Source organism: Urocampus carinirostris, chromosome 19 (assembly GCF_059441175.1).
Source record: "Urocampus carinirostris isolate Australia breed hairy pipefish chromosome 19, RoL_Ucar_1.0, whole genome shotgun sequence".
NCBI lineage: Eukaryota > Metazoa > Chordata > Actinopteri > Syngnathiformes > Syngnathidae > Urocampus > Urocampus carinirostris.
In genome coordinates this window covers 19,703,242-19,727,405 of record NC_142367.1, presented here as the reverse complement: position 1 = coordinate 19,727,405, position 24,164 = coordinate 19,703,242, and the positions used below count along the sequence as shown (strand labels likewise).

Here is a 24,164-nt window from a genome sequence, read left to right as displayed (position 1 = left end):
AGGAGCTATAATCCATATATTTGTATCTACACTCATAAACCACATTTACTGCAATGGCGTGATTCAATGCGAGAGTTTTCCATTTTGCAGTTTGAAAGGCGGGAATAATCTGTATGCTTTTTAAAATTCCAACTCACTTTAATCATCGTGGTTACGTTCTGTCTTTATGCGACTTGAGCGTCCGGATTCTCGGTTAAATTGGATCGATCTGGACCAGGCTTCGCTTAATTCCACGGTAAGGCCAAGCTTTAATGGCCCCGATTGTTGCTCTTGGAAGTTTAAAGATAACCCGCCCGTGTCAGTCAAGGATTGCATTACATCCTTCCCGAGCTTTTTTCCCCTTCCGAAATAAGCTGATAAACTGCTTTCGGTCTTATCAATTGGAAACAACACAATAATTGTCTTCACACGCATCTGGCTCCCAAGGTCACAAAATCCGCATCCTCGTCCTTCACCTTCATAAATCTCCTCGACAAAGTTATCAGGAGCTTTGTTTTTTTTCTCCCCTCTGAAGTTCTCTAGTATGAAGCCCGTTTTCTCGTCACGCTCCATGAAGTTGGGTTAGAATACGAGCAGGGTGATGTCATCTCTTGGAGCTTTGCATTAGTTACGAAGACTGTTTGGAGTGACGTCCAAAGACATTCCCTCTTCGAAACGTAAGCTCCAACACGTCCAAATGTTTATTGTAAAACAAAGGCCCAAACGTCACACGTTTCAAATGTGTCTATTTTCGAGGCCGGTAGTGCCAGGCCTGTGAAGTAGCTGTTTAACTTGTAAGCAGATTCGAGAGTCCTTCGGACCTCACATGAGATGTAAAACGTGTACTCTCGTCCCCGCGATCTGCCGGCTTGACTCTGATTGGAATCTTGACGCCGTCTTCACTGTAGGCTGGACTGAGAGGTGGGGAAGGCGGTTTGGGGTGCCTCGCGCTTTTCTGTTCCGGGTTTTTTCCAAGGCCGCAATCATAACACAGGGGGGGAGGGTCAAGGCTGGCTCTGGGGAGAGACACAAGGAGACCCACATACTATACAAACAGTAAATTACAGAGTGGTTGTTGCAAATTGCCACAAGATTTACCTCCACCGGAGTGGTGTTTCACAACTGGTGTGCCACGGCACGCTAGTTTCCTGTGAGACCTTTCTAGTGCACTGCAGTAAATCGTCCAATTTCATTGGATTGGTGACAACAAATTGGCAATTATTCATTACATTTGCTGTTGTTGAATATCTGTGCTGTCTTTCATTCATCAATACAGTGATTGGAAAAGTATTCCCTATCTGCAAAGGTAGCAAAAAATTGATACATTTTTAGTTTTTATACGTACCTAGTGATGTTGTGCAGGTAAAGAATTATGTTAACTTATTGCACTTAAAGATGACGTCTGAGCTTTCCCTGTCATCCCAAAGTTTTGTTTTGCAGGTTTTTTTTTTTTTAGGAAAAATATTTAAAAAAAATATAAAGTTCTACTGGCAAAAATATTGCTCATCTTAAGTATCACTTCAGCAAAAACACAGAAAAGTATTCCTATTAAAGACACTTATAAAAACAAATATAAATGTGTCAACTTGGGCTTCATTATAGCCTGCCTTGATCATTTTCTATCCATCTATCTATCCTGGTCATATCCCTCGAGAGGGGTGACCGACAGCAAGACAAACACATACAAAAATGAAGAAAAGGGGAAAAAGTAGCAAAAACACACACACATATGTTTTTTGGGACCATGGCCAACCCAAATGCCCTAACACCCAAACAAGTTAAGCACCTCGGCACCCAAGTTGGTCATGCTTTCGTCCCTCCAGATGAAACGGGACACGAGAAAGTGGCCATGTCACTCGGGTCAGGGTGACTCAACACACTCTTCTGTTCAACAGCAGGGCCCGACAGCTTTCACTGGTTTACCCCTGCTGCATCATGCAGGTGCCCTGCCCATCCCGTAGAAGGCGTCCAAACATCCCACTATCCTTTCACCACACCTCTCCAGTCATTCCTATCACCAACAAGACCTCTAGCTTCCATTATATTCAGATCTCTTTCCTTCAGTGCACTCATAACACCATCCATCCACGTCAATCGCGGCCCTTCTCTTGGTCTCCTTCCATTTAACTTCTGCTCTGTAGATCCTCTTCAACATTTGCTCCTCATCCATCCTCTCCATGTGTCCAAACCAACGGAGTACTCTTATCCACACGCTTGCTCAGTTCCACTACTACTCCAGTTCTGGCTCTCACAATTTCATTTCTCAATCTATCCAATCTTGTCACTCCTAACATACTCCTCAAACACTTCATCTCAAAAACATTTAATTTCCTTCTGATATCTGCGTTCAGGCTCCATGTTACTGCACCATACAACACAGTTGGCACAATCACACTCTCATACAATCCCCTTTTAACATCCATACTCATACTCTTGTTGCTCATCACTCTCCTCAGAGCATCCAAAACCTTGCTTCCTTGATTCACTCTGTGCAACACCTCGCACTCCATTCCACCAACTGCAGCCACATCACAACCCAAGTACCTAAAGCTTTCAACTTTTTCCATCACCTGTCCATGCAACCTTATTTCTAACGCCATGCCCACTTCATCACGTGAACACTTAATCACCTTACTCTTCCCAATATTCACACATAACTTATCACTTATCACACACCCACTCTTCCAAACTCCATTTTATTGGTCAAAGTTTTTTTGCCATGAAAGTCTCGAAAAAATGTGCCTTGGCTCACAAAAGGTTAAGAAAACCATAAGTCCTGGATAAAACACAATATTAAAGTCGAGTTTTTTCCAGTTTTTCTTGGTCAACTTTGCATTTTTGTGGCGATTCCGCAATGCAGTCGGCTGTTGTTTCATGTGCTCAGTCTTTGGAAGAACTGCAAGTTCATCTTGGAAAATACGCATTCATTGTATCGCCCCCTCAGTGCCGATATTTACGTCATACACTTTTGCGGTGAGTTCTACAAGGGGGTTCCTACCGCTGTGACGACGATCATATGACTCCCGACACTTTTCTAACTAGAACTGAAGAAGACGACAGCATTTTTTTCTCGCAATGCAGCGCTGCAATCCTCCAAGCTACTGCTTTTTTCCATATGTTTAGCCCTCTTATCTCATTGGCAGTGTGGAGCCTGCTTAAGAATACACTTGAAACTCCAAAAGAAGCCAGTCAAACCCAACCAAAGACTGGGTGGAAAAAAAGGCGTTGAATTGTTTTCTTATTTTTAACTCCCTGAAAATGCCGTTAGTGCTGACGCTGTGGAAATGGGTGGAATCAAGCAACAGGGTACATGAGTGAGGGAGATTTTTTTTTGCTCTATGCAGATCAAGATGACTCAATGCCACGCTTTTAACGATATTATGGAGTAGTAAGGTTTTCTAGTAGTAAGCAGATACTTCTAGCAAAAGCACATGGTGTTATAGTCGCCTTAATTTGAAATGGGATTATGGTCTTTTTTTTTTCCTTTGTCTTTTTTTCTGAATTTCAGTGTGCTATAATGGTGAGAACTCCATCCAAAGTGATGGGTATGGGTTCAGGGGGGGAGGCCTTTTTCACTTTGGATGGGCACGCCATGTGGAAAAACAAGGCTTTCTTTGAGCACTTTTAATTAGCGATGTTCATAGCCTGGCTGCTGTCTTTTATGATAGGACTACTGAAAGGCTTTCTGTTGGCCTGTTGAGGGTTATGTTCATGAATTGAACTCTGTTTTCCTAAGCCCGCGCGAAAATGAGCGTCGGTCACGTTTGCAGTTCTACTGATGGGCGCCTCTATTCTTCCTGGCGTATTGCAGTCCAATTGGCAATAAAGCTTTGTTTTCCCTCCCCTTCAAACATGTTGTTTTAGGGCCGCTGCCATTGCCCATAATTGCTGAAACGAGGTCAGGTATTTGTCTGGCTTCATAATTTATTATGGTGTCTCCTAATAATATGAAATAAGATCAGCGGGTAAGGAGCGGTCAGACAGATCACATAGGGCAGATAAGTTCACCAAGTAGCATCTTGGAATTACTTTCCAAACAGTAAAGCTTTTGTGTATTATTGGAAGCTATGAGGGCTTTTCAATAAATACAATCCTTGTTTAAAAAATAAACGAGTTTAGAAGATCAGTTCGTATGAAGCTTGCTAATTCGTCACACGTTCAGGTTAAAGTTAACCTTGAATAAACTCAATGTTATTCACATCACCGCTGCTTCTGTGTCACAGTTTTTCCCGAATGCTGCAGATTCTCAAGGAAACTAGGTGAGCGAGGCCAAATCCTGGTCAAATTGCAACATTGATGCCTTTGTGTGCTGTGAAATAGTTTGGTGAATTTAAGTACCACCTTTACAAAGTAAAGGAAAAGTCAGAGCCGGAAAACAAAAGTGGAGCTGCCACAATGCAGGCCAGAGTGATGAGGAATCGAGGACAATCAGCATTTCTGCAATCACGAAGGGCACTCTCCAGATAATAAAAACTGAAACATAAAAATGTTCTGATTGCAACCAATTACATGTTTTTTTGTTTCAGTTTATTGTAATGCAAAATGAAGATATCAGGTTTTGAAACATCTGTTTTGAGTAAAGCCTTTCAGGTCCTAGTTGAAGATCAGAAAGTAAAATAAACTAAGAATCATATTCCTAATTTAAATGATTTGAGTTTTAAGTCATCCAGTGTGAACATTTTTGTGACCCTTGGGATTTTTGGAATCGGCTCATTTGTCTTACAGAAGGAAAGCAGTTCGGACACCATGACCTTTAAAATCTGTGGTGAACTGATAACTGGCAAAGGCCATGTAAGCATCACACTCTTAAAAGAGGGTAGGTCAAAATGGAGCCAATTTGGGTCAAGAGTAGACAGATAAACTACTTGTGTTCATTTAACATGTATTCTTTGTTAGCTTTGTTTTTACCCTACAATTGACCAGAAATTTGTGATTCATTTATTTTAGGGACAATTTATCCAATCAGAATGCAGAACACAAAGCACGATGAGATACCGTTAAAGGCGAACAATGTTATAGTAAGGGATTATTGTATTCCTAACAGATTTCCCTTACTAGAAAAACACCTTTATTTTTTTTTTATTTTTTTTTTTGCTTCTTGGCCTAGCTGGGAATGGATAAATGGCATTTCATTTATATTTTAATTTATAATTGAACAATTTTTTTTAGGACATTTTCATCGGGAAAATTAAATGCATGTATCTTGAGATCACTGTTGGGGCAGTCAGAGTCTCAGAGTTATCATTTTATTTCATATTTTGTATCTCAGGGGGATAGTGGTTTCGTAGTGCAGTAGTCGTCTAACAGGCGTAAGGTCCCCGGTACAAGACCTTGTGGAAACATTTGTTGGCCTGGATAGGGATTGGCACCACCAGGCTGTACTTCCCCAAGACACACCATAGGGATGCCCTGCCACCCCTAGTGGTCAAGGGATTCACCAACCCAACCATGTCAGGGATATGCCAAATGGCTTTTAAGTTTGGAAAAGAGCTATTACTATCAATTTAAGGTTTTTTGTTTTTATTATTTTTAATGCCTAAAAACAACTCAAGTTTAGCTGTGCATTATTCACAAGGTTTTACAGTAGTAAATTGCCCTATTTGTGCAACGATTGATTGTTTTGAAAAATATTACTGACCTCAATCGCATCCCATTGGATGCAACCAGACTAAAAACCAGGTCGCAACGGTGATAACACCAAATCCTAACCACAAGACCACCAAGGATATAAATGACTTGTGAAAAGGCATTATCACACTATCTTTATTCATAGTACCGGACATGAATGCTTTTTCCCGAAAGACGATTGCATCATCAGACCCTTCTCACAACTGGGATGTTGACCCCGGACAGCTGCTTGGGCCGGTGCCGGATTTAAGGCTCTCAGGGAGCCAAATGCCGGCCGACCGCATCGGCCGCGACCCACCTGCTTCGCATGTCCCGTCTTCCCCTAAAGCCCTCAAAGGGATTCCCCGTACCCCCCGTCTATGTCCGCTGCCACCCCGCCTTGTTTGAAGTGGTGATCCTATACATTCTGGTGCCATTGAAGTCATCAACCCATTGCTGCGCGTTTGATCCCAATGTTTGTTTGAAGTATTACCGGCACCCTTAACCCAACTGTTGGTCCCAAGCCCAACGGTTTAGCCAACCCGTAAGCCAAGAGGCGTATACAACCATAACCATCGACGAGACAAACTCATCGCTCTTCGTTATAGTTTGTGTTTTTTCAAACCATCATTCGATGTCAAGCGGCATTGACGTGGACTACAGTAGCTACTCGTTTAATTAAGAACTCTTAAAGGCGGCGTCCAGACATAATACCACCAATTAGGGGTTCTTTAGCCGTTTGATGAAAATCCCACACCTCGTCTACGTGAGTCATACTGGAAAATATGCCTCTTTGTCTTTGAGGTCGAGCGGGTCTTTGGAGACGTTGGCACGGGGTCAGTCGGAGAGGTTGTGGGAGTGGGAAAGAAGGCAGCGAGTTTTGGAGGGAGGGGAACGGGCGGTTCTTCAAACAGATAAGCCTTCCGATGAGGTCATCTCAAGGAGAAAGCTGCCCCCTCGCAACTTCTTCATACAGAAACAGGTGCTAGCTGGGCTTGGAAGCAGATTTGCTGAAGGATTTAGTTTGAAATCTAGGAGGAAAAATCACTTAAAGCAGCACTGTGGTTCATTCCAAGAAATCGCCTGCATAAAGGCCCCTCGGGCTTTTGAAGGCCACTTTATATACTAAACAATTTTAAAATGTTTCCTTCCCATCGTTCAATGCTAAACAAGAATGTAAAACGTCATCAACAGGTAAACAAATATGAATATTATTCTCATTGTTATAAAATGTCAAGGAATTTGAACAAAGCACTTCCTCTTGTCTTAAGGGAAATTAATTCACACTAGAGGAGCCAAAAGCTTTTAAATTGTTTTTTTTTCATTTGTTTATTATCATATTTTTAAATATCATTTTGGGGAGAAAGTGAATATCACTGGTAATGTGTACCTGATGCATTGCAAACCCTCAATACCCCAGATAAAACCAAAATAAGTGCTACTTAAGTGTATATACACGCTTATGATGATTACAAAATATTATACATGTAAAGAAGGAAAAATAATTTGCCTATAGTTTAACATGACTTGACCTGGTAAAGTGGAGTCAGCGGGTGGATGAAGGGTAGAGGACACAGAAACAGCATATCAAAAATGAAACAGATTACAAAACTTTCTCATGCAAAGTTTGGCATTTCTTTAGAAGATTTTCTCGCTTTAGTCACCTCCTAATTTTAAAAATAGTACCAATCATCAGTTGGTTATGGCCGTGCAACTTAGCAAAGGTAGCAATTCATGTTCAGTCGTCGAATGCATTGATAACCACAGGCTTAATTTCCGTGGTTATTGTGTGTTTTATTCCCTCTTTAGCATCACTGCAAGCCTTGGAGCCCATAGCTAATAAATCCAATATAAACAAGTATTGTATCGGCGATGCGCAAAGTCGATACCAAGCACGCGAGATTCTGAACTGAATGAAGAGAAAAGCATTGTGGAAGAGAGTACAAAGCATTGCAAATCGGCATTTTGACGATGCCGTGACGCAAACCAATAGCAGACCAGTATTTTATATCATGCCAACCAATACCTTAGAAACAAAACGCCGCAAACTACTTTTTTTTTTTTAATCGTATATTTAGTAGAGGCCAACGCCGTGTAAAGAAAGGAAAACATTCTTTGTTCCATACCGTGAATTGAGAACGTCGTACTTACACTGTATATTGGGAGTCTGCAGTATTTCCTTTTTGTTTTTACCAATACGCAATCTATTAAGGACTGTTCACCCAATCAGATTGCAGAACACCATCCACGTTGAAAATCGGTGAAGCAGCAAGACCGTGATTGGTGAACCGCATTATAGCAAGGATGAATGTATATTGAACACACTATTCTTTTTAGAAAAAAACTTTTTTTCCTTCTTGGTCTAGCTGGGAACTGATAAATGGCATTTCGCTTATAATTGAATTTATAAAGATGATTTGTAATTGTTGTGTTTTAGCTATGAATTATCTATTGAACAAATTAAATGCATATATCTTGAGACTACTGTTGAGCCAGTCAGAGTCTCAGGGTTATTATTTCATTTTGTATGTCAGCGGGATAGGCCAAATGGATTTTAAGTTTGGAAAAGAGCTGTAACTTTCAATTTAATGAGAGGTTGTTAGATGGCGAGACACAAATTTAGCATGCTCACCGGATAAAGTGTTTGTTTACGTTTCATTTTAACCCGTCTTGTTTTCTGCTAGTAGTCAAACTGGAACATTGGCAACGGAGTCAAGCAGATTAACATGTATTTTGTTTTTTTTTGTTTTTTTTTTTTATTCCCTGCAAAAATGATTTGGAAAATACGAGGCATCGTCTACTTTACCAGCAACCTCATGTGTCCGCGGGGAGGTTTGGCTTTGTTGCGATGTTAAGTAATTTCATTGGAAAGACATTTTAAAAAGACATGCTTGTCCGACAATAATATTTCACGTTGATTGAATAAGTTGCTGTTCTAATGTGTTTTAGTACTTAACATGAATCTACGGCGCTGCCTTGTCTGTGTTGCCTTCTGGTCATCAATAACGTCCAACTTTTATTGCTCCTACGAAAGCCTGTTTTCTTGCTTGTAATTATGTTTTTTGCTGAGAACAAGCAATTTAGTTGTGTTTGAATCCCTCAACAATAAATCAGACGAAATAGCTCAATAAAGGTACATTTAATATATTGCAGTCCAATTCCCCCAATATCAAGAGTAAACGGTATTGAACATTTAGCTAAGCATTAGCAAATACAACTACACATCGTTTGTTGACGTGTGTTTGTCCAAACGACGGCCTTGGGCCTAATTGCAGCCCCGAGACCCTCGTTGAGATGAATTGATTTGAATGTGAATTATGATCCAGGATTTTTGTTAATGCAGTTGTTCTGCTGTTGCCAAAAAAATCCTCATGTTATTTAATTGCTCACATTTCTGTTGCCAGGTCCGAATCTGGAATCTCCAAGTTTACTCATCGCCTCTCCCTCAAAGAAAGACCGTCCAAAGCCGAGAAGACCACGTCGGAACGCGCGCATTCCTACCGGCGACGCTCTCTTAGCGTGGATTGGTAAGTACAAAGACCTTATAAGTGGTCGCCGGTTTAATTCCCGGTATGGTTGGAGAGGGCATAGTATCGGCGTTGGCCCATTTCACGGCGCTTTCTTTTGTTAGCGTTTTTTTTAAATCATCAATGTGTCCACAGAATATGCAATTGTTTAGTTTGGTAGTTAGTTTAGGGTTAGTCTGTCTACCAGACCTTGTATAGTAATATTCTTCAGAATGCTCACCAGTTGTAAGTGGTTTTCAACTACTTTGTGCTCTGTTGAAATTGCTATTGTTTTATTTTTATGTCTTACACTTGTGTCACAGTCTTGTGTTTCTGAGTCCATGTCCGTTTTCATGTCCAAATCCTTAGTGTGGGGAAAGGTCTCCTCACTTGTTTTGGTTCCTCCTGTATTGTGTCCCATCAGCCGAGATCTTGGCTGCTCATGAAGGATGACAGCTAGCTTCCGGGTCTCTCCTTTTTGCACCCTGACCACGTCTCCTTCTCGCAAATCAGGAGGGATTGTTGTTGGGCGGTCAAAGTACAGTTTCTGTTGCTTTTCTCTCAGCTGGTTGCGCACTTGTCCCAATCCTTTTGGAGTAAGCAGTGAGATTAATGTCGGCAGTTTTCTTTTGAGCCGCCTTCCTATTAGCAGCTGGGCTGGTGACAGTCCTAATCCTAATCCCCAGTGGTGTATTGCGATATTCCAAAAGTAAAATATAGGGTTCCCCATGACTGTCCTCTGCTTTCTTTCACTGATGCATTACTGTTTGTATCGCCCTTTCTGCTTGCCCATTGGATTGCGCATGCCCAGGACTGGAAGTGAGATCTTTGAAATGTGGTTAGCAAAGTTGTTGAACTCAGCACTACCATATTGCGGTACATTATCCGAAATCAAGATGTCACCAATGCCATTTCTAAATATAATAAACTTCAGTGCTACTGAAGTTTATTACACTGATTTGGAGGACAAAGCGAGGGGCTGCGAATTTGGTGGTCTGCATGATTCCCTCGTACGTGACCGAATTATGAGATAATAAGTACCCAAGTTGAAGCACTGACAGAAAAGATGGAAAGGAATAATGTTAAAGCTGACATGAAAAAGAAATTACAGTAAAAAAATAAGGGCAGGACACACCAAGTCGAATTGCACCAGATATGGTTTCAAAAATGGGACCAATAGATATCTGTTCAGCTTTGGGTGGGCGTTATACACGAGGTTTTATGGTAGTTTTTACCTAATTTGTGCAATGATTGATCCGTCGAAAAATATTGCTGATCACAATCACAAAACATTGGATGCAAAGGGAATAGAACCCGGGTCGTAGTGGTGAAGGTGCTGAATTCTAATTAGTAATCCACCATTGATATAGGCATTTAATTTCATCTCATTATCACACATTATTTTTAATCACGGTACCAGAGACAACCGTTAGAGAATGGAGAAAACAAAGTTGTGCTGAAAGATATTAATAATTGCAAAAGCACGACGAGGGGAAAAACTCTTTTGATGAATTGGACTTAAATGAATACATTGTAAATGTTATATTGGTATTGTGTCCAGAGTTTACGTTGTCAATAAATTATTTTAATTATGACTGCATGTTTTAAACGATTGTCGCTCACAATACTTAGTTGGAACCAATAAAGTAAAACAAAATGTTAGCGATTTCTATTCAAAAAACGGGGGTGCGGGTTATACACCAATGAATAAGGTACTTACCTGAATTTAATTAAATAATGTAATTCAGCTAATAACAGCAATTGCGTGTTTGTTTTAAGATTAGATAGAGAGCATGAAGAAAAGTAGCATTACCATTGCTTTATAGCGTGACTGTTAGCAGCATTCGTTTGTGTCTTTTGACAATACGTAGAAATTGTGGCTGCAACAACTAATCGATCAAATAAATTATTAAAAGCGTTGGCACCTAAATAGATCATCAATTTGTTGTCTTGTGTGATTTGTGAAAAACTAAGTACCTTAAATCAATGCAAACACAAGTTCAAACAATTCTGTGGTGATGCTGAAAGTTGTAGTATCACTTTAGTCCGGCAGAGGGCATTAAGATCATTTTTGTTTAAGTTATCTGACATTTTTAATCATTTTCCATTGATCATTGCATCATTACAAACATAATTGGCATGAAAGATTCAACTTTGGTGTGGGTGACTGTTAACAATTGTCAAGGGAAAAGACGGAGGTGCAGAAGTACGGAGAAAAAAAAATCAGAACAAGGGTAAATAAAGAAAATCAAAAGAATATTATTGACATGTTTAATTCTACACAAAGGGCAGAATGTTAAGCATAATATATATCCTTTTCATATTGGGGATGTTTATCAAATTGTTGACAAAATTTTTAAAACTAGGTTTACAATTTTTACATATTTTTCTGTGGATAAAAAAATTGCCACACATAAAGTGAAATGTATTGCTTTTTCTTTTTTGTTTTGTATGATAAGTCCAAATATAATGTGATCTGTTTGTAAGGTGGTAGGAAAAGGGTATCTTACATATTTTCAGGTGTATAGCATACACTTCTATGTATTTTTGGTAATTGTCAAGATAATTGGATTTTTTATATCATTTTGTATTATAAAGTGTTCTGTTGTTTTTTGCACTATTTTTATACCCTTCTAAAACGTTCTTAAAATATCTAAAGAAGATGAAACTCAAAATATCTTTTAGGAATCCGATTAATCGGAAAAAATCATCGACCGAGTCATCGATGATGAAGTTATCGTTAGTTGCAGCCCTAATAGAAATGCTGGATTCTCCCCGTGAATCACGCAATCCAGCATCAGGTTGTCTTGTGTCTTGCTTCCAGGACTCGCTGTGTGGTCTCTGGACCCGTGTCGGGGAATCTGTGTGGTCTGTCAGCGGGACGGCCATGTTAGGTTGCACGGGCAATGTCGTTGCAGTGTGAGGTCCTTCACTTTTTTTTTTACCAGCGTATTTTATTTTTTCTTTTCTCGGAGCGCCGTTTTGCCCGACGACGGTGAACCTTGCCTTGAAAAAGGAGAACAGCGACCGATGCGGTCTGCTTTTAATGAAACGCAGTAGGCCGATTGGACACACTCATTTACGAGCGGGGGGTTTCGGGCTCGTATATTCCCGAATTCCAACTTTCTCTGGGTTGAGCTGCCGTTACGAGAGAGCGAGCGCTTTTTGTGACATCATAAACGAGGTCGTGAGTCACACCGTCGGGAGGTCAGGACAAGTCAAGCCGGCTACTGACGGGGCGAGCGCTCGCTTCCTTGGAATGCTAAGTCATTGGCGTCGAATCCTCCAATGAATCATTACAATCTCTGTGCTTGTATTCCATTTCTCACCACACTTTATTTTTGGAAATTTTCATTGAGGACAATAAATTTTTCTTCCCCAAAATATCATAAAAAACATGACTATAAAAGCTTTAAACGGAATTCCTAACACATTAGTTTTGGATGAGTCCTTAGCTATGTTGTTTTCTTCCACGGAGTATAAAGCATACCCGCGTGTTTCAATTTTAAGGCATCTGTATGCATTTAAGGCATACAATACGTTTAGGGAATACCTTTTTATATCTATATCTATCACTCTATCTCTATCTCTCTTTCTATCTATATAACTATCTATCGCTCTCTCTCTCTCTATATATATATATATATCTATCTCTTTCTCTCTCTCTATATATCTAGCTCTCTCTCTCATATATATATATATATATATATATATATATAAATGACGGGCAGCACGGCGGCGCAGTGGTTAGCGCTTGTGCGGCACAGTTCATGTCATGGGAACCTGTCGTGGGTTCAAATCCAGCTCCAGACTTTCTGTGCGGAGTTTGTATGTTCTCCCCGTGCTTGCGTGGGTTTCCTCCGGGCACTCCGGTTTCCTCCCACATTCCAAAGACATGCATTTCAGGTGAATTGGCCGGTCCAAATTGTCCCTAGGTGTGAATGAGCGAATGAGTTGTCTGTCCCTGTGTGCCCTGCGATTGGCTGGCAACCAGTTCAGGGTGTCCCCTGCCCACTGCTCGATGAATGCTGGGATGGGCTCCAGCCCCCCCGCGACCCTACTGAGGATAAGCGGTACGGCTAATGAGATGAGATGAGATATATAAATGACATTCTTTACGAATCAAGAACTCATTGTCTAAATTGGTTTTTGTACGAGTGCTAGAAATCCTTAAACGCTTTAATTTTAATGTTCAAGGATTGAAATGTGCTTAAATTTGGGATGATGTGCATCTAAATGCTTAAAATTGTTGCCATGTTTCTCAACAAGTCTGCTTAAAAATGACACCGACATTGGTCTCTGGTGGCTTCGCTTTGCCATTGCCTTTCTTCTTCCCTCATGATTAGTTTTGTATGGCATTGTCCTATAAAACTCCATTGCCTCCTAGAGGACAGGTGCATGCCTAACCTTAACTGGGTACTCTGTGTATTAGTGCAAGGATTGAGTATCAATTATGAGCATTTGTTTCGGGCCATGCAAAACCTTAAGGTAGATTGTTATGGGGAGATTTTCCTGCAACTGAAATTGTAAGCTACATTTTACAGTCATTTTTCTTCTACACCTATATGAGGAGAGATTTGTCTGAAAAACAACCATATTCGCAATTAAGAACTAAAAATCTCATGTTTTGATAAATTCACAGGAAAGATTAAAACTCACATGCATAAATTGGAAAATTGCCTTTCAAAGTCCTTAAACAGTGCTTGAATTTGTCCATGTAATGGGTGTACGAACCCTGAAATTAGGAATGTCTAATGACAACCTTACCAACAACATACAGACGGACCTCAAGCAGTCTAATGCAGCTCGAGGGTTGATGATATATTTAGTTGTTTGTCGCCTTTCATGCTGAGAGACACACAGACTGGGTCCGTTGAGAGAATCCTGAAGCCAAGAGAGCTCATTTACCAATGAGGAATGATCGTTTTATCCAGGAAAATGCCATCATTAAATAAACAAGTGGTTTTTGATAACATTCCGAGGCATCTAGATAAGGGTTGGAGAGTTTTTTTTTTTATCATATATCTCATTAAAGCCACAGTGAAATGCACCGTTCCCAGGAAGCTGCAAAGCTTATTGTTTTGAATTAAATCTGCATACACTGTAAAATCTTGACACTTTAGGCTCGTCTCAGATGACCAGACAAGATTTATAGATTTACTATTTCAGCACCACAGACAGTGCCAGCTAATTATTGATACACGACTGGCTATAATTAAACAATACATAGTGACTATACCTAGAAAAAAAGCATACCATTTATGTTTTTTAAGTCTAGTAAAATTGGGCCTCGCAGTTCTTCCTATTTTAAATATACAAGTGTAACTATCTGCCTGGAGACGGACCGGTACCACCAGGCACCAAGACACACCACAGGAAATGGTGCCCCTGTGATACTAGAGGTTAAGGGATCCAACACAACACAACAACCAATTTATATCACCCATTTATTCTCATCCTTAATGTACAGCTCTGCTGTACAAATCTTGTTAAACTATATACAGTACTGGACAAAACCAATTACTGTAAGGAACACCACAAAACTGTAATAGGTCTGTGTAATGGAAAAGTAAGACGTACAGTACATCAGATAAAAGAGTTCATTGTGGAAGGGGAAAAAAAAGTGATTCCAAAAATTGTCTGGATCATTTTGCCTTTAGTACAGTAGGGGGCGGTGCTCTTTTGGTTCAAATATTTGTGTTATGAACTGGATTCAAAAGAAATCAAAGACAACTTAAATCACTTAAATGGAATAGCAAGACCATCTGAGATGCAACTGGCTGTGTCATTGTGAAGAAATTGTAAATTGACCCCACTTACAGTGTTTATTCGTATATGAGACGCACTTGTGTATGAGGTACACCTCATATTTAAAAAAAAATTAAATAGGTATAACATATTTCACTTTTTCTCAGCTCAAACTAATCATTGTAAGAGACGAAGGTTGCAGCCATGATTAAAAATATTTTGAACACAATACCAACATCAAATTTACAAAATTGATTTCATGTTCTTCATATTCCGATTCATCATCTGATACATTTAAGAGATGTTTCACTTGTACTTTTTTTGTGTTTATTAATATCTTTCAGGACAACTTTGTTTTCTCCATTCTCAAACATTAGTCTCTGGTACTGTGAATGAAAAAAAAATTGATAATGAGATAACATCTATTGCCTATCTGATAACATCCTCACCATTGCTATTGGTTAGTATTTGGCGCTCTCATCGCCACAATCTTAGTTCCATTCCTGTTGCTGTTATGCTCCGGTGTGACCAAAGAAGTGGTTCGGCATAACAATGAAGGTTGTGATTGATCTCATACTCCCCTAGACCTGTTTGATACCCCAACTGCTTCAAACTCTTAATACTGTTAGTGAAATCACCTCAAACAAAGACATGATGTTGCATTTAATGTTTTGGGATACTGGTCAGAGATATTTTCATTGCACAAGTAAAATAATATACTACCGTAATATGATACACAAAAAATATCCATTATTTATAAATGGAAATTGTGCTATTTTTCTTGTCAGTGTTTACGAGGACTTTATCTTAGGAGAATATGCCTCATTTCATAGCCCCATGATCCCCCCTGTTCCCCCATCTCCCTTCATCGCTCCGCCAGATAAACAGCCGTGGGACTTTAAACATGGCGCCTGATCGGCGTGCGACTGAGAGAATGGGCCAACTGGTGGCTCGAGTCGGCAGCCAGGGGTCACCTCTGTCTCCCTCCCTCTCCTCCATCCTCCACGGCTGGGTGGGTGGCATATGGCGGCCCCGGGCGGGGACCCCTTTGGAGTGATACATACACTCACACTGAGAGACAAGGCCTGGAGCCACCCAGGCTGGGCCCTCAATCGCCCGGGGGAGACACGGTGTCACCGAGCCTTTGACAGAGAAGGGGTCCTATTTTTCTGCACGGTAGTGTTCCTGTGTGTGTGTTATGATGCCCCCCAATCCCCGACTGCCTTTCCTGAGAACATCAGTGGCACATCCCCATGGCGACTCCGCTGTCTGTCCTCATCAAAAAGAAGAGATTTACCTCTGCTTGCACACAACGCACCAACAGGTGGCAAGCCTCGCTCAGCACAGCGGGCCCACCCCAAAGGTTAAACATACAAGGGACCGCCCACTCCTCCGCTCGCCTCCCTAGGGAGAGGCCGGAGAAGGAGCGAGCGGGAGAGGACGAGATAAAACGAGCGCTAGGAAAAAGAGGTGAGGGGCGGCGTGAGAGCGCACGTTCGCTCTCGCCGTTTGTTCCCGCAGCTCGCCAATTATGCACACGGATCGCACTTCAAAGCGGGTCGTGTACCAGTTAATACCTACAAGGTTGCCTTACCCTTTGAAACAACCGTGACCGGCAGCAGATGCGCCGCCGGAAAGCGCGGGAAAAGTTCATCGCGTTGTTGCAATGATGAAAGAAGAACCTGATCGAACAGGGCTCTCCAATGTGGCACCAGGGAGCCCCCATATCAGGCATGATGGGAGAAAATCAGCGTTTTGAAGTCAAAAAGTGTGTTCTGCATGATTGGTATCCAAAGAGAAAATGATTTGGGGTGAGATTTCCCAGGTATTGAGGTGCTAGTTTGGATTAAAATCAGTGTAGTTTGTGGGGGCCGGAGTACTGATGTTACTCTTGTGTGACAAACATTAGATTTAATCTCATCATCACATTATTTTTTTATTCACAGTACCAGAGACAAATGTTAGAGGAAGGCAAAAATGGAAAGTCATACTGGAAGATCTAAACGTATGACCAGGGAAACAACTCTTTGGTGTATCTGATGATGAATCAGACTTTGAAGGACATGAAATGAATACATTGTCAATTAGTTGTCGGTATTGTGTTCATATTTGTCAAATGATTTGAATCATGGCCGCATGTATTCAACATTTGTCCTTTTCAATGCTTAGTTTAAGCTGATCAAGTTGAACTAAATTATATACTAATTTCTAATAAAAAAAATAGGGGTGTGCATTATACACAAATACAGTATTTCCACCACACATAACCTTTTTAAGCCCTGACCATTTTAATGCTTGCCCTGTGAGCACCCGAGTAGCCTATTTGAGGCAATTCTCCGGATTTACAGATGCTGTGTAAAAATAAGATAATGAAGTACTATGTTTCAGTAAGATTTTTCCATTACAATTTACAATTTTAATTGCTTGCATGGCCCTTAAAAAATGTTCAAAATTGATATGCAATCCTTGCCCTAATACACATATCATTGTGCCCTGTTTAGGTGTAGCATGCACCTGACCTCTAGGGCCCGTGGCGGACGATGAAGCTTTATACGACAATGCTTTATAAACTAATGCCAGATGCTGTTGATCGCGAGAGAAGAGGAAATGCAATGGCAAAGCAGTGTTGGCGTCATTCTTAAGCGGACTTGTTGGGAAACATGGCAAAAGTATTTACAAGCCCTTTTCAATCCTTTTTTTCCATTTTCAAGGAGTTCAAGCACGCGTACTAACCCTGTGAACCCCAATATGAAGTACTCATCTTGAGAAAATGCTTATATGGTAGTGAAACTGTTAACCATAATTTCGCCTATGTTATCATTCCTTTGGACATTTCCCAACCCTTTGCAACCTTTACACACAAGAATTTTTTAATGAGGTTGCTTATCATTTTTACTTTCCTCATTTATTTACTGACTTCCATGTCTGACACATACGGTAATAGAGCTTGCACTTAAAGACAACTCTGCAAACCCGTCATATCACCCCGTAAACTGCGTGCCTCTATGAATGCAGCCTTCAGGGTTTGTATGGGTGCTTGAAATCCTTGAAAATGCTTACATTTTAAGGTTGATTTTTTTTTTCCGAGGGTTGAAAAGTGCTTGAATTCTGGGTGAAGTGTTTGTAAATGCTTGAAATTGTTGCCATGTTTGTCATTAAGACTGCTTAAATATGACGCAGACACTGTTCTCTGGTGGCTTGGCTTTGCCATTGCCTTTTTTTTTTTATCTCTTGTGGGCAGCTGACATTGGTTTATACAGTATCGCCCTATAAAGCGTCATTGCCACCTACGGGTCACGCCCAAGTGAACAGGTACATGTTACTCTTACACACAGGTATTATATAGCAAAGGTTATGGACATTTATTATGAGCTATGGAAAACATTAAGGTAGTGTTTCTCATCTCTCATCTCATTAGCTTCACCGCTTATCCTCAGTAGGGTCGCGGGGGTGCTGGAGCCCATCCCAGCAATCATCGGGCAGTGGGCAGGGGACACGCTGAACTGGTTGCCAGCCAATCGCAGGGCACACGGGGACAGACAACTCACTCGCTCAGTCACACCTAGGGACAATTTGGACCGGCCAAGTCACCTTAAATGCATGTTTTGGGAATGTGGGAGGAAACCGGAGTGCCCGGAGGAAACCCACGCAAGCACGGGGAGAACATACAAACTCCGCACAGGAAGTCTGGAGCTGGATTTGAACCCACGCAGGAGGTTCCCAAGACATGAACTGTGCCGCACATGCGCTAACCACTGTGCCGCCGTGCTGCCTACCCAGTGGTAAATTATAAAGGAAAGAACTTACTGCAACTGAAAATGTAAGCTACATAGCATTTTTACCCAACACCTATATAGGGAGAGATTTTTCTCGAAAACAAATATAATCGCAATTTACTCATGTCTTGATGAATACGCCCGCAAGATTAAATATCACGTGTAAATCGCAGACATATTTTTGGCTCTACAAAATACATGATTCACACTGGATGTTTTATTGTAATGGTACTAAAGACATTGGAAAATTGGCTTGAAAAGTCCTTAAAAAGTGCCTGAATCTGGCCATGAAAATTGTGTACAAACACTGGGCTTTGGATGAGAAATCAGACCCAATCTGATTGTCTTGGTCGGCCGACCAATGCGTCAAGCAAAACTTCAATGTGAAGTAGGCGGCACACAAGCCCGCGTTTTAATATCTAACCAAAAAAAAGACACGTTTTTGTTGTGTCCCCATGCCGACGGAGCGAGCGAAACGCCGCGGGTCACCGTGTTGGCGAGGCCTCACGTCGCTTCTAAGCTGATAAGAGCCAACAGAGCAACCCCCTAAATGAATCTAGTAATAAAGGCCTCCATCCCACCATGCTCTCTCTTTCGCTCCCTCTGTGTGTGTGCGTGTCCAGAAGCTTGCCTGCTTCCAGCCTGTCTGGTGCCAAGACTCGGATTTCAGAATTTCCTTCTACAAGCCACATTTAGAGCAGCGGGCCGGCGTACTCTACACGCGTGCGTGCGACTTTTGCAGCGTCGTCCTCCCACTGTCTGCAAAGCGTTTGCATTTCGCCCCGTTTCGAGTAATCTCCACTCGCCATCTTTCCATTCTTCGCTCACAACGAAAACAAGCGGCCTCCGCCGCTGGAAAGTCGGTGCCGTGGATAATTTTAGCAAACACCATCGTGTAATTCAATCAGTAAAATAAGGAATAACCCATTACTAATGTATATATAAACGTTTGACCGACGATTAAGCTAGTCCCCGAGGCCTTTGCCAAGCACTTGGGAAAAATATAAACATTTTTAATCACGTTTGGAAAAATAAAGATGAAAAATCCCATCTTTTGAAAATCAGGTCTGCGGCAAGGGCAATTCCGGCAGTTTTACTTTAGCTCTGTAGGATATGGGTGGGTGGAATGATCCAAATATCATATCGATACTGAGCAAGTACCGGTACTTGAATCGGATTGAAAGTCTTCCCATCATGTTGTTAGTGGCTCATTCGATTATACATACATTATAGTTTGCAAATGAAATTGTTTTTACACTACTGACTTTATTTTCAAAATATTGTGCAATGAATATAGGTGTTTTAGTTGTATTGTATTTGGTAAATGGTCTGCATTTATATAGCACTTTTCAAGTCACTGAAGACCTCCCAAAGCGCTTTACAACGTGCTTCACACTTATGCATTCGCACACAGACACACACACACAAATAGCAGCGTCAGCCATGCAAGGCCTTTAATCGCCTTCTTATTTTTAACAATAGTCTTGATAGAGGATTGGTTACAGCCATGCAACTTAGCAACGGTAGTGATGTATGTGCCATTTTATGTATTTCTTAATAATCGCAAGCTTCATTTCTATGGTTATCACATTTTTGCTTCTACTTTTGGCATCACATCCGTTTTAGGGACCCATGGGCGATTAATACAGTACAAAAACGACAGTATTGTAAGGGATAGAAATGAAGCACTGTTGAAAGTATTTCTGCTTTTTTGGTTTAACTGTCCTTACTTTTGTTCTGAAACAGTGGTTGAAATGGATTTATATATATGTATAATATACTGTTAAAGCTTTTTACATCGTATTGTAATATTTGCACTTTGGCTCCTTTTTAAAAAATATTGTAGTTGCAGTTGTCATCGCAACTTTGTTATAATTGTGTTTTCGTTACATTTTTTTGGTTCGCCTCTCTTGACTTTTGTTTTGAAACAGTTGTAACGGAAGCGTCTAGATATTTTGATTCCGTCAAAGTTCGCATTGTAGTTATTCAGCAAAAAAAGAAAAACGTTGGTGCCTATTTTAAATGTAATTATAAACTAAGCAGAGAGGTGTTCAATTATTCAATGATCATTAAATATTTACTTGTATCGTGTCAATACTAAAAATCCCAATATTGCCAAGCTCTTACTGTAGGAGGCGGTAATGTGCACTATGCATGATCCAAAAAATTGTAAGAAAGAAAAAAAGATTGTCGGTGTATACATTTCTCAATAGAACTGAGGAATTTGATAGGAGTTTGTCAAGTTGGCCCGGGCGTCTAGTTTGGAGGCCTCCCTTGTGAGGTTTTGAGGGCATGTTCCACGACCAGGAGAAGCCGATAATGACCCAAGACATGATGGATAGACTGTATCTCAGCTGGCTTGGGGATACCACTGACAAACGCTGGATGATTTAGTTGGGGGAGAAAAGTTTTGGAAAGGTGGATGGAACTGTCAGTCCTATTGGTAAGAATTTTTCAGTCTAATTACTGTATTTGTAAAGTTGTAAACACATATTTTGCACTATAACCGTCAGTGTTTAAGAACGTGATTTTTGTTACATTGTTATTGTCAAGTGTAAATAGAGTAGTATGATTTGTAGTATTTATGGTTAGTTATTGGAAAACGCAGACTCCCCGATGTCGTCAGAGAGTGATGGGGCACCATCCTGCCGACAGGAAAAAAAAGAAAAAGTCATCTGTTCCATCTCAGGCAAATAACAATAAGCCCGGGGCCGGATTCCAACCGGCTTTCTCTTTGAAATGGGATCCCGGCACACGCGTTACAAATATATCTCGTTTTATCTTCCGGGCCAGGCCCATGGAAAAATTATTCCAAATACCTGCCACGCTTTATCTGGAACGCCGGAATAGGTCCGGCCCGGCCGGGAACACGAGGATGTCTAAAATAAGGCGTCTATTACGGGAGGTAGTGGAGATGGATGGGACCAGAGTGGGAAGGGGGGGTATTTTCGGTGCGTCGACCCCCCGTGAAAAAGGGCCTGTTGCAAGGGGGCCTCGACAGGCCACAATGCGGGCCACTGTCAGCTGTCGTAGGGGTCCGCGTTTGCGGCGGCCAGGGTTTGTGTTTGTGAGCGTGCCCGGGCGCTACAGAGCCGGGAAGGAATATAAATAACATTTTTCCTACAGATCTCCTCCTCTTGACAAATTTGCCCGTGTCCCCGATGGACGCTTTTTGACATATGGGACAGTGGCCCGTCCTGACACGACTCCTTGATTTATATTTACCTTGTTTCAAAGAGTGCCGGACTTTACGCCTGGGCTTGCTGGTTTTGCAATTGGCTTAATGATCTTGTCCAAAGTGATTGATGGCGAGCAAGTTCTCGGGTGCCCAGCGGTCCAATCCCAAGCATGTTCAGCGCCTCTGGTTTTAGGCCTCTTGATTTTTCATGTAAGGGACTTTGTGTTCTACAACCGAACCAAAGACGATTGCAGTCGGACGCTCACCTTTTCAATTCTTGAAGTCATCAACTACTCAAGTCCAAATAAAGGCGATCAGGTCCAGGACAGTGAAGCATTCAAATGTCTTTCTATAAACAAAACCAACAACTAAACTGCTATTGCTTGATTCCTTAGACTTCTCTTAGTCAGTACTTGACATGGTTCCAAAATGTAGGTCTTGTACTTTTTTCCCCTTTGTATTCTAAAGCACATTTTTGAGAAAGGGTCAATCCTGGGACTTTGATTCAAGACTTCGGTTTCTTTGTTTTGTGTCTTGAAGACATTCAGATGTGTGTGGTTTTGGGCATTATGATTCAGGTCTTGTTTTTTTCCACATAAGTGTCTGGAAATGTCAAAAACATTGTCTTCATTTTAAAGACTTACAGTTTTTCGAATAGAATATGCAACAAGAGTAGACATGGCATTCCAGGATAAACGAGTAATAAAGACATAATATTAAAAAAAGGAGATGAAGTGTCAGAACAAATAGGAAAAATATATTTCCTACGTCGTCCTTTGACTAGCCAAGTTATAATAGTCAATACCAAAATAGTGCATCGTAACAATGGTGCAATACAAAGTAGTGCACTAACTCTAGCAGTATCAACAATTCCCAAATAAGTCACAAGCTATATATTTTCACAATTTTTCACCTTTGTTTAGGGTACTGATGGTCTTTGGGAAAAAGCCTGTTTCTGCTTGTCCTGAGACCACAACCATCCATATTCTCTAAATATTCAAGAACAGCATTCAATTTCCTTAGGCACGTCTTCGATTGGGATTTTAGGTGGATTTTACGTGAACTTTAAGGACTTAAATTTGGTCTGCTTTACTGGTGATTGAATCAGTTTTAGACATAGTCTAGAGACTCAAGACATGGAGTTCCTTTGGTATAATTTTATCCTATCCTGAATATTCAGAGTTTTTTTGAGTCCCAAAGATTTGGTCTGTTGTCAACATTATAAAATAGTTCTGAATGTCAGTCTTTCTATTGTATCCATATAGTACCGAACCTCCTATTCCAAGAGTTTTGATAGAACAAGAGTATTTCCCTGATCTGTCAGCCCGATGTCCGAAACTTGAAAGTGTTTTAATTAAATCTGTCTTCCTGGACATCGATTTTAGATACAAGTCCAGATTCTCTTCACTTTAAAGCCTCAACTTGTTCCTGGCTAAGCGCCCTTAGCCAAATGTAATTCAACACATCGCCTTGACGGATTGTTTAACCGATGAAATCAGTGTGTGTCATTTACAGTCTATTACAATCACTATAACGGATTAATTGACGGTTGATGAAGACACGAAACACGATACGGTAAGTCAGAGGGGCGCACAAGGAAGGAACAGAAGGAGAGAAAGCTGTTGAAAGTTATCACTTGAGGCCTTCATTTAAACCCCCTAACCCCCTCCCGTTTGGTGGGGGGAAGGCTGTCATTGTCACCCTTAGCCCCCCCCGCTGACATTTCCATCAGCGGCCGAGTGTGTGCCGACACCACTGAGCAGACACTTCTGAAATATCATATAATATCATTGTCGATTTTTGATAATGTCGATAATGTGCAGACCTACTGAAGAGTAGGGTGAAGCTGTTCTCAGTTCTTTCTGGAAAATAAAGCCTCTAAATGGTAAATGGTCTGCATTTATATAGTGCTTTTCAAGTCCATGAAGACCTCCCAAAGCGCTTTACAATGTGCTCCACACTTACCCATTCAAACACACACATGCAGCCATGCAATGACCTGCTTATGGCATTAGGGATTCAGTGTCTTGCCCAAGGACACTTCGACAAATAACACGGAGGAGCCGGGAATCAAACCTGCGATTTCTTGATCCCAAGACGAGCGCTCTACCTCCTGATCTAACACCGCAGGGTTTGGAAACATGTGGCTCACGGGCCATATATGGCCCTTTTCATGAGTACATAAGGCTTAGAGATTAGATTTACATTGCACAATTACCTAATGCAGTGTTCCATTTTGAGCTGATTGTTGTGCCAGCTGAAACAATCTGAAATGCTTACCGGGTTCGGTTCAATACGTATACATTTATATAGGAACCAATTTTAACTCCAGCTTACAGCCAAGTTGTCAGACCAACAGACCCTGTAAAT

General features: G+C 41.0%; 1 protein-coding gene and 1 long non-coding RNA gene across 4 annotated transcripts in view; one reads left to right on the top strand and one right to left on the bottom strand.

Moving 5' to 3' along the window:
- The window catches only part of ankfn1b (ankyrin repeat and fibronectin type III domain containing 1b), a 155,116-nt gene that overhangs the window by 106,120 nt on the left and 24,832 nt on the right, over positions 1–24,164 (top strand). For all 3 annotated transcript variants that reach the window (XM_088322934.1, XM_088322933.1, XM_088322935.1), the window contains one exon: positions 8,991–9,113. In XM_088322934.1, the coding sequence (XP_088179060.1) occupies positions 8,991–9,113 (123 nt within the window). The remainder of the gene's footprint in view (positions 1–8,990; positions 9,114–24,164) is intronic.
- The window catches only part of LOC148347638 (uncharacterized), a 47,221-nt gene that overhangs the window by 2,710 nt on the left and 20,347 nt on the right, over positions 1–24,164 (bottom strand). Inside the window, exon 2 of the long non-coding RNA XR_015847815.1 lies at positions 138–995. This is a non-coding gene — a long non-coding RNA (uncharacterized LOC148347638). The remainder of the gene's footprint in view (positions 1–137; positions 996–24,164) is intronic.